Raw genomic sequence first — 11,023 nt, 5'->3', positions numbered from 1 at the left:
AGTATCTGTTAGCTCTTGGGGCAGTCCGTCGACGACTATATTCCATAATAGTGGAGATAACACTCCACCCTGTGGACAGCCCCTTGTTGTTCCGGCAACAACTGTATTATTCGTACAGGTTTGTATTTCTACCCTTCTGGTGCGGAGCATGCAATTAATCCAGGCTACGAGGGTATTGTTAACCCCCCTGCTAATCAAAGCACTGTTTATTGCAGCATACGAGGTGTTGTCAAACGCCCCCTCGATGTCCAGAAAAGCACATATAGCAGTCTCCTTATTTTCTAAGCTATCTTGAAGTGCGCATGTCAGCGCGTATAGGGCGGTTTCCGTAGAGCGGCCCGCCAAATATGCATGCTGGCGCGAATTCAGTGGATAGTTCAATAAGACCGTAGTCCTTACATATTTATCTACTACCTTTTCTAAAGCTTTTAGTACAAATGAGGTCAGGCAGATCGGCCTGAAGGATTTTGGATGAAGTGGGTCCTTCTTTCCAACCTTCGGGATGAAAACAACCTTCGCTCTTCTCCACGCATCTGTTATATAACCCAATGCTATGCTGCTTCTAATTATTTTTAATAGCGGTCCAATCACGCATTCTAAGCCCTGCTGTAGCATGCCAGGGAAAATTCCAACCGCTCCCGGTGACTTCAGTGGTTTGAAGGTATTTACCGCCCACCTGAGCCGGGGCTCGGAGCATATTTCCTTAGCCACTAACCAGTTTCCTCTGCTTATTTTACTGCACTGTTCAGTCCGATCTGTTTCGGAATAAGATGTAGATCCTGGGAAGTGAGTATCTATGAGAAGTTTGATCTTCTCCTCCTCGCTCCCAGTGAAACTCCCATCACTCTTCCGTAGATTTGCGGTCGAAATACAGTTCGTTTTTGGCATTACCTTATAGAGTCTTGTTGCCTCCGTAGTATCTTCTATGCTTTCACAGAAGTTCCTAATGCTTAAACGCTTAGATTCCCTTATTTATTTCTTGTACAGAGTTAAGGTGTTTCTGTATTCTGACCACTCCCCGGTTCATTTTGCTCGATTGAACAGTTTCCGGACTTTGGTTCTGAGTTTACTTAAGTTGTTGTTCCACCAGGGTACATCGCTGGAAGAACGTACCTTACTTATAGGACAACTGTCTTCATATGCGTCAATGAGTAGTTCATTGAAGCGCTTTGTAGCGAATTCTAGTTCTTTTTCGTTCCTGATCTTCTGACCTAGCCCAGGTTGTGCTACATTCAACCTCAGGTTGTCTTTGAACTTCTCCCAGTCTGTCTTCCTGGGATTTCTTAAAACTCTATATGCTTTGCTATGGGTTGCTTCAATGTCAAACCTTATTATTCTATGATCTGACATGGAGGGTTCATTGGATACTCTCCACTCTTTCACCAGCGCTTTCGTTTGAGTATTCCCTATGGTAATATCAAGGACCTCTTCCCTTGCGTGGGTCACAAATGTTGGTATGTTCCCAACATTAAAGATTTCTAATTTATTTCTAAGGATAAATTCAAGAAGGTACTCACCCCTTTGGCTGGTGTCACTGCTCCCCCATGCCTCGCTATGCGCATTTGCATCACACCCGAGTATCAGGAGTAGCTTCCTAGCCTCGCAGTACTTCACCAGTTTAGTGGCAAGCTCTGGTGGGCGTGCGTGTCATCTCCTGGGAAGTAGCCCGACGCAGCTACGATGTCCTGGAGGGTCCCGTTGATGTTGACTGGGACTTGGACCGCTACTAGATCCCTCGACAGGAAATCTGAAAGACATATATGTTTCAAGATATTAGTTATTAACAAGCACGCCCTAGGATTATTACACCTAGTTTCCCAAATTACCTGCCTGTTCTCTACTGCCAAGCCTCTTATTTGGGCCCTGACGACCCAGGGTTCTTGTACCAGCACTATTCCCAGTGTAGACCTGAGGGTTGCCCTAGCGATAACCGCAGACGCGGCCCTCGCATGGTGTCAATTTATTTGTGCAACCTTAGTGCTGGTCATCGTCGCAGTTATTGGCGTTCATCGTCTTCGTCCGTTGTCAGAGTTTCGTCAAACTCTGACAAGGTGGCTCTCTCCGAGTCGTCGTCAGCACAAATGGTCAGTATCCCGAGGTCGAAGGCGTCTATACCCTCCATCTCATGAGGTAAAAGACTGACTTCCTCTACTACCGCGCTCCTAGCTGCTTCCACGGCTACCATCTCAGCCACCTCCTTCGGTAATTCCGAACCACCCGGTGGAGTATCTGGCTTGACTATCTTCGCCTTCGGTTCCCTGCCCTTGTCCACATGCACTGGAACACTACCAAACCTGTATTGTAGGATGCAGTTTTTCTTTTTGATAGCGCCCAACTACCGGTCGTCAATCCCGATCGTTAGCAGTTTGCCCGTCTTCTCATCATTGCTCCTATAAACCTTCCATAGGTCGGTATGCATTCCCTCATTTTGTGCTATAATGAGGCACAGCAGTTTCTGCGTGTCCACTCCTGCAGCTTTTGGTAGGTACGTAGTGATTACGTGCACCCTGGGTATGTTGTCCCCATCGCACGTAGTCAGTTCCGCACCATCCCAGTCAGGCAGTTTTGGGACAATTTCGCGCAACCATTCGGCTGATTCTGCATCCAAACAGTCGACCAGTATAAGGCCTGGCCGAAAGTGGATGCCGTCGAATTGGAGTATTGACCTCCAACCCTTACCCATCTCCTCCACAATGGCATCCTCAATCTTTCCCTGATCCTCACGAGTGAGTGTACTCTCAGGGAAAGCCTTCGGCAGAACTGCCAGTCTAATGCGCTTAGTGGCGCTAGCATAGCTAACACCCGGCTTCCTAGCCCCTGCCTTAGGTTTTGGAGCCACTGTTTCAAGACGGCTCTTCTTCTTCTCCGGCTTTCCTTCGGGAGGACTAAGCTCCGCAGCCACCCGTTTACTGTCACCGGGCTTTTCCCGATCTAGGGGTGCCTTTTTCTCCGGATTCCCCTCCGGAGGACTAGCTTTCGCAACCACGCCAGTGCTGTCACTGGACTTCTCCCGGTCCAGTACTTTCTTCTTGGCCTCTTCAGACGTTAAGCCTTTGTTTACGTAACGCAGGTACCATTTGGCTCCTGCGCCACTCAAACCTGTGGCCTTTCTGACGTCCCCGAATTTCCTAGACTGCCCGGTCGTCAGTCCAGTACTCGTCGAGGCCTGTGGTATATCATCTTTGGGTGCCGAAGCAACCTCGGATCCCACCTGCCCCAGACTTTCCTTCTGTTGCGTAGTGCCTGCTACTGTCCGATGCGCCGGTCCAAATATAGGGTCTTTGGAGCCATTGCCGTCCTTACGTCCGTCAACTCTCGGCGTTGTTCTTATCGGGTCCTAGCTGCCAGTATTTTCGATATTAGACTCGACCTGGTCCGCCAGTTTTGGTGCGGTATGAGAGCCCGCTGGTGTACTGTTGTTTTGTACGAGTTTTGGTTTTTTTTTTTTTGTTTTGTTTGTTTTTATTGTTGTTTTTATCCATGTAAGTTCCCACGAGTGTAGGGGTCAAAACTGTCCGTCGTGTCATAGCCCCCAATAACACGGTAAGCCCACCGTTACTCCCTGAGGCGGGCAGGTATCAGAGAGGTGCGCCGCTAAAATACAGTCTGAATACCCCCGACTGCAAACCTGTCCGATAGACACGGGCTATCTCGGATTAGGGGGAGGTGTTAAAGACTCCCCAGTCAGGATTATAGGGTGGGAGGAGGGAAGATGGGATGGGGAGGGATTAAGGATAAGGACTTCGGTGCGGTGATCTCGCATGGAAACCAGAGTGGCTAGTATCACACTTACCCAGCGGGCGAGGTTGATACAGCGGCCTCAGGTCACCATACTTGCTTCCCTCTTGGTTCGTGGGGATATGACGGTTGCCGAAGCAGCCGCCATAGTACCACTTAAGCCCCATCCCCACGGCAAGGAGACCGACACAGATGGAGACTTGGAGTTATAGCTTGTTATATTTATGTTATTTAATTTGCTTCTTACTTTATTTTTATTTTTTATGTACGCCGCTAAAATGTGTGCAGTAAATTTTCAGATTTTACTGACCGGTCTTACTGCAGTGCGGTATGCCGAAATGAATACGCTCTAATGCAGCCGTCCACATAGCCAAAATTCGACAACGCTCACGCCAACCCAAAGCAAAAAGATGGCCAACTCTCAACTTCTCGCGTGCGTCGCTCGTCAGCTGTTGCAAATAAATAACATTATTTGAAATATTTTTCCTTTTTAATCAAGTGCGGGCAAGAAATATCGTTTTTAATTATTGATAAAAAATATTAATTTACCTGTCGTTAGTGTGTTAATTTAGTGGCCCAAGCATTCGCTGCAAAGCGTTCATTGTAGCAAGCATACTTTCAACGTGCGTTCTGTCAAACCAACGCCAACGCCAAAGCCAACGCGAAAGTTCTATGTGGACCGGCATTTAGTCTGTTCGTTTGCTCGCCCGAGGGTGCCCGAAAGTGCCCAATTTGTGTTTATTTGGTTGGTTCTCGGGCTGTTGAGAACCACTTTGAGAGAGTAATTTTTGCCTCTCACTAGCCCGAAGTGGCCCGGCCTATTTTTCCGGACGAGTTTGTGAAAACTGTCAAACTGTCAGAACAAGAGGAAGAATTTAAAACGTTCAAATTTTAACCAATAAATATGTGCATATTTAGCTGATTTTCTTTGATTCATAATAGAAAAAAAACATTAAAAGAACAATTAAATTAACGTTATTGTGTTCGCTGCTGCTCAAATCTTAAACTTATAAATTTTTCCGATTTGATGTTTAGTTTCGGGCGCGAAAATAGGTTTTTTGTATTCCCGTGGTTTTCGACGGTTTATGCACTTTTCTCAGAGCATTACTAGCAAACTAGCCCGAAAATGTAAAAAAAAACCTATTGATGACAGCGCAACAAGCAGCACATGCGTTTGAACCGTCCAGCTCTGCATCCCTTTTGCACTAGTTCAGAGAAAGTTCTGAAATATGTAGGGCGGAACTAGCGTTTTGCCAGACTGTCCCTAAATTTTGCTGCAGGGTACATGCGTGTATGCAAGTGGTATATAGGCATTTACGTATACATATAGGTATATACCAGGTGTATTAAACAAGATGTGATTGACAACTCAGGAAGGCTCTCTTTTAAGGTACTATTATGCAAGCAGTTCATAAAATTCTTCTGAGGGCGATGTGAAATTCAATCATATACTAAAAAACATAAAACAAAATTCTTTTGTTTTTATTATTAAATTGTCTCTAAGCTTTTTCTTTTGCATTAAATTTTTAGCTTTGCTTTTTTTAATTTCTTAGTCTTTTTTCCAAAAATTCTAACTTAAAAATTTCTTGTTCCTTCCCTCATTTCCACTCTATAGTTTACAGCTTTCTACGTTCAAAAAAACAAACATTTTAATTTTTAGGATTAAGTTTTGCGCCCGAAGGACTCACTCTTGTTGCAGCAGGATTGTCTGCGGCACTGCTGTTGTTGTAGTCGCTTCTGGTGTCGTTATTGGTGCTTGTTATAGCTGGTGGTCGTTAGAGCTGGTAGTGGTTAGAGCTGGTAGTTGTTATTGTTGCTGTTGGAGTAGGGCGTTGTGACCGCTACTCTGGCGGCGTTGTTGCACTCGCTGATGTGGCGGTTTTTGTTGCTTTCGCGCGTGTTGTTCTAGTGTCGCGCATCGTTGTTGTCGCACTTTGTTGCACCCGCTGCTGTGGCGGTAGTTGTTGCCTTTGCGCGTTGTTGTTAATGTCGCGCGTAATTGTTGCTGGTGCGCGTTGTTGTTACTGTCGCGCTTTGTGGCGGTTGTTACTGCTGGCACGGTGTTTCTTCCGCTTCCGTGGCGCGTTGTTGCACCTCGTTGTTGCACCCGTTTTGCAACCGCTGCTGTGGCACCGTTGTGGGGGGTTTTTGCCGCGTTGTTACTGCGGCTGATCTGCGCAAATTGGAGCGGAATGAATCCGCTGGAAAACAAAATTACTAGTTAGAGCGAGTCAGATCAGATATTTGAAAATGGAGTGTAATTTGTATTTCGATATAGGAAATGTACACTCGGGTTAGGCCATCCACCGTATTTTTGCGGAAATCACCTACCCCATGGGCAGCCTTAGGCCGCGTTCAGAAAAAAAAAGCTTTGCACCCTCCTCAATCTAACTCCGCTACGCAATTGTGAAGTATAACTTGGTCGTTGGAACTTATACAACAGCGAAAGACATCTTTTAATATAGAACGAAAAACTAATGTATGAAATTGCTTTTACAAAAATACTAAACGATTTCTCAGTTTTACGTAACTATCATTAGAATGCATGTGACTGGTGGGACACTGAAAATAACTCTATTTTACCCTTGCGCACTCAAGGATGAATTTTAGCCAAAACTAATAACATTGACGAATGATGTTTTTTTGTTGTAAAATACGCCTTCATTTTCAATAAAAATTGGGTTCCTATAATCTTCATAGAAATATAAAAAAAACGAGAAGACTTACCTGACTCGTGCTGATGATGACGGTTGAAGGGATGTCGCACGGCTCTAGATGCTATGCTGTTGCTTGCCGGCACGCGATATCGGTGCTGCTTCTCCGTCGGACGCCTTGTAAAGGTGTTTGGTATGACTCTACGGCTCCCGATGTATTTACGGTTGCTGAAGCTCGGGGTGCAGTTGGGCAGCTTCAATTTACTTAAAAAAAAATAAAAAATAAAATTTTTTTTTCCCCTTTTTATTCACATAAGGGAGTTAAACTCAAAGTATTTTGATATAGAACACGGTGCACTTACGTATTTATAGACGCACCACGTCTAAAGTTGGTTAATTACGGCAATAGAGTTTGCGAAGTAACTGAGGCTATACGATTATAGCAATTTAAACTGAGTCTTCTACGCAGTCGTATTTATCGCGTGGTCGATGGACTTCAAAACCAACTTTGCAGTTCTTCTAATGCGATCACTGCTATTTTAGTTTAGGCTACATCATTTACTTGATGACATACACTATTTATAAATTTAAAAATTCCGTTTATTTAATCTTATCAGCTTCAAATGCACATTTTTTTCTTATTTTATCACATATGCCCGGTGTCACTTCACTCACTTTATTTTTGTTTCTCTCTCAGCCGTTCCGAATATTTGATATCCAAATGGCCCACAATGAGGTTACCAGCAGGTTTTATACTTTTGCACTGCGGGAAATTAGGTATTCCTTTTGGAAAAATAACGGGCACTGCGTCATTTGGACTGGTTCATTTATTCTTCCAATGGGAATTTGGCGCAGTGCAAAGGGAATGTCAAAACAAAGAAAGTTCGCGGCTGTCCGGGGTTACCATGACCCAGTTTTGCAAGTCCTAACCGCCAATCTGTTATTATTATTAACATGTTCAAATGAATGGTTTTTGACAACTCATACATGTGAGCAGATACGAAGCAATTTATTGAACGTCTAAATGCAGCGCTAATTAAATTTAAACCATTTTTCAAAAGCTGTCACCTTGAAATTGCTTGGTTTCGTAACATTTCTCAAAAAACTGCCCGAATTCAATACAACATAATAGCCCTGTTCCAAATACTTCAGGACATGGAACAGCCATAGTATTTCAAACTGAAGACGACTACTACTGCTTTTGTGCTTCTTGTGCAATGTAAACAGATGAGTGAAAATTACTAGTATTACTTACCAGTTCATACCTGCCAACCCGGTGAGTAGGCCAGAATAAAATAGACAATCCAACGTTTTCACATTCTATAGGCTTAATACTTCCGATTGGTTTATAATTTGTTCATTTAACAAATGAGTACAAAATTAAAAAAAAAATATAAATTTTTGAGTTTTTAATTAAAAATATCCTGGCCATGATTTTTTTCAGCCAACCCACTCGCGAAATATTTATTAAGACATAAATTTCATACAAAATAGCTTTAATCCATGAAACACACTATTATAAGACTGCCATAACTTTTATATTCAAAGTCATATTAATATGGCGGTAAGACAGAAATATGCGCATTGAAAATTCATGTATATGGTAGAAATCTTGGAAAATTGTCATATCTCGAGAGAAGTTGTTTTGTCAAATGTCCACAGATTTTATTAAGGCAGTTCACTCTCTGATGCGAAAGGCAAAAATTAGCGTTTGTTTTGTTGCTTTGCTGTGCGCTTGTGCGAAACGACGCCATAACGGTGCCATATGTTTGTTGTAAAATACTGCCGATTTTCGCACTTTCGCTCAAACGCATCAAAAAGTGAATTCTAGTATTGTGAATGTTGTATTTAATAAGCCCACCAAATATATATGTTTTAAATTTGTAGCTTAAATTTATTTTATTTATTAAAAGTTGTAAAGGATAATACAATTAATCCTTACAATCTAAATATATGCTTTAGCAACTAAGGCCATCAGCATCTTAGACTAATTACATATTTGAGTTAAAAGCTAGAGTTATCACACTTCAAAATAGATGTTGGTTTTGCATAGAAATTGTATGAATTCTTTTATGTTAGTATGAGTAATATTTACTAGAAAGTTGAATATGTTTGGGTTGGTGAAACTACGACGGATATTCTCCAGTGCTAAGCAGTCTATAATTAAGTGTTGAATGGTGAGGATGTTATTATTGCAGTAAGGACCGCAGGTTGGGCTAGTGTTTTCCAATAAGTATTTGTGTGTTATTCTCGTATGTCCAAGGCGGAAGCGAGTGTATACTACGTAATGCCTTCTATTTATTGTTATTGGTGCAGTTGATGGCAGGCGAGCAGGGTTTATTGATTTGTAGAAATGGGTATATTTAACCCACTGCTCGTTTTCATATTCCATGTATTTTTGATAAGCTAATTTCTTAATGTCTTTTTTGTTAGTGGTGTTAACTAATTTAAGAGGGGATCTGGTAGCCAGCTTTGCAGCGGAGTCGGCTATTATATTACCTTGTATTCCAACATGGCCAGGTATCCATAGAAGCTTAATTTTACCAGTATTAGCGGTAAGAATGTCTCTGATCCTGCTTATTGTTGGGTCGGCACAATTTGCGTTCATGACGGCTTTCAGTGTAGAGAGGGAGTCACTGCATATTATGTGCTTGGTTATACTTTTTTCTGCGACTTGACAAGCGTAAAGAATTGCTGTTGCTTCGGCTGTGAATACTGATGCATATCGAGGAAGAATTGCTGACATAATTGTCGATTTGTTGTCCACTACGCTGCATCCAATTACATTATGATACTTGGATCCATCTGTAAAATATGCTGTCCAATTAACGTGCGAGCTGCAAATGGCTGCAAACTTCTGTAGATATACATTGTGTGGAGTCTTTTCTTTTGGGTGATTAGCCAGATCCAGTATGACAGAAGTGTTTTGAAATACCCAGGGAGGAGCACTAAGTGGGGAGGTTGAAAATGGAGTAATGTAGATGTCTTCTTGGTTAGCCATATCGATAAGATTTTGCAAAGCGGATGTTTTTCTTGGCCTTCGTTTCCTTTTAAGGCTATTTTTTAAAGCTGCTTGTAGTGGAGATCCTTCGGAATGCACTAACTTAGTAATCATTCCAGTGCTCATATAAATTATTCTGCCTTTTAGAGTGGGAAGCCCAGCTTCTGTCAGGATATTGAGAATTGGAGCGGTACGAAAAGCTCCTATCGTTTGCCTTGCTGCTGAGTGGTATATAGATGCTAGTTTAGATAGATTCCTATTTGAGGTTGAACTGAATATTGGAAGCGCGTAATCTATCTTTGATAGGATTGTAGCCTTAACTATTTGCACAAGGGATTTGGAATTACTTTCTAACTTAATATTGCTCAGAGATTTTATAACATTTAATATATTTTGAAGTGCCGCGTAAAGATATTTTACATGATCATTCCAATTATACTTATTATTAAAAATTAATCCTAGTATTTTAAGATTATTTACATTTGTCACATTGTTGTGGTTTATGGTTATATTTAAATTATTACAGTAAAGTTTGTTGCAAATATGTAAATGTTTAGATTTTGTTGTGGATATTTTTATACCGCTAGAGTGGCACCAAGTTAAAATGTTTCTAAATAGTGTGCTAATTTCATTCGAGAAGTTGTTTGAATTACGGACAGTCCCGAAAATATAAATGTCATCTGCGTACATTACGTGATTGAAAAACTTGTGCTCTTTTATTATGCGACTTAAGTGGTCGAAAGCTATTAGAAACAGTGACACAGATAGTGGCGATCCTTGCGGTATTCCATTATCGATTGACCACTGTTCGGATATTATCCCATTAACTTTTACACGTATTTTTCGATTTGCCGTATGTAGCTTATTATTTTTGGACCTACTTTCCAAGCTTTTAGCTGATCTATAATGGTGTGCAATCCCACTCTGTCAAAAGCTTTTTCCATGTCTAGCGACAAAATTGAAAAATGGTTCCTACGAGAAATGGAGGTATTAATATGTTCATCAAGCGTTAACAATGCATCTATTGTACCACAACCAGGTTTAAAGGCGGTTTGATGGTTTGAGAGAAGTTTCTTATTGAATAAGTACCACATTAGCCTTCGCGCTACCATCTTTTCCAGTACTTTTGAAATGCAGGAGATAAGGGATATCGGTCGATATCCTTCTGTAGAGTCCTTTGGTTTGTTTTGTTTGGGGACAGGGATGACTAGGCTGGTCTTCCATTGTTGAGGGATGGTGCCGGTGTTGAAAATTAAATTGTATAGTTGGCATAGCTTGAATTTACCAATAGGTGGCAAGTTTTTAAGGAGGGGGTAGGGAATGTTGTCTAAGCCAGGAGATTTGCCTTTTAGTGTTGAGAGGCAGGACTTCAACTCTAGTTCAGTGAAAGGAATTTCAATTTGCTTTGCTTTTTTGTCTAATGTATAGTCGATGCGTATGGGGGTAAGTGCGCGGGTTTTTTTGTTGACGAAATCATTGGAAAAATTGCTATTGGCTGAAGCTTCTGACCACGTTTTTGCTAAGAAGTTGCCGATTTCTTCTGGAGAAGATACTGAGGAATTCCCAGAGGTTCGAATCACATGAATTCTGTTCGAGGTAAAGCTACCGTGAAGAATATGAACTTTGTTCC

At 41.9% G+C, this 11,023-nt stretch overlaps 1 protein-coding gene across 1 annotated transcript; it reads right to left on the bottom strand.

The window, feature by feature from the left end:
* Positions 1-1,996: 1,996 nt before the first annotated feature.
* LOC118749880 lies at positions 1,997-9,116 on the bottom strand. The gene is made up of 3 exons (XM_036484654.1): positions 9,054-9,116; positions 2,340-3,337; positions 1,997-2,294 (listed from the first exon to the last, which is right to left on the bottom strand). The coding sequence occupies exons 1-3, from the start codon at positions 9,114-9,116 to the stop codon at positions 1,997-1,999; spliced, it is 1,359 nt and encodes a 452-aa protein (XP_036340547.1).
* Between the last annotated feature and the right edge of the window lie 1,907 nt (positions 9,117-11,023).

The sequence above is a fragment of the Rhagoletis pomonella genome, unplaced genomic scaffold, assembly GCF_013731165.1.
Source record: "Rhagoletis pomonella isolate Grant_MI unplaced genomic scaffold, Rhpom_1.0 Rhpom_scaffold_00074, whole genome shotgun sequence".
NCBI lineage: Eukaryota > Metazoa > Arthropoda > Insecta > Diptera > Tephritidae > Rhagoletis > Rhagoletis pomonella.
The sequence above is the reverse complement of the archived record's forward strand: the minus strand, read 5'-3'. Positions and strand labels throughout refer to the sequence as shown.

Coding starts and splice junctions, on each gene's coding strand:
- LOC118749880 (XM_036484654.1), bottom strand. CDS start 9,116: ATGCATCAGTATTCACAGCCGAAGCAACAGCAATTCTTTACGCTTGTC. Junction 3,338..9,053: donor TTGTCAAGTCGCAGAAAAAA/GTATAACCAAGC, acceptor ACTGGCAGCTAG/GACCCGATAAGAACAACGCC. Junction 2,295..2,339: donor ACGATCGGGATTGACGACCG/GTAGTTGGGCGC, acceptor CCTACAATACAG/GTTTGGTAGTGTTCCAGTGC.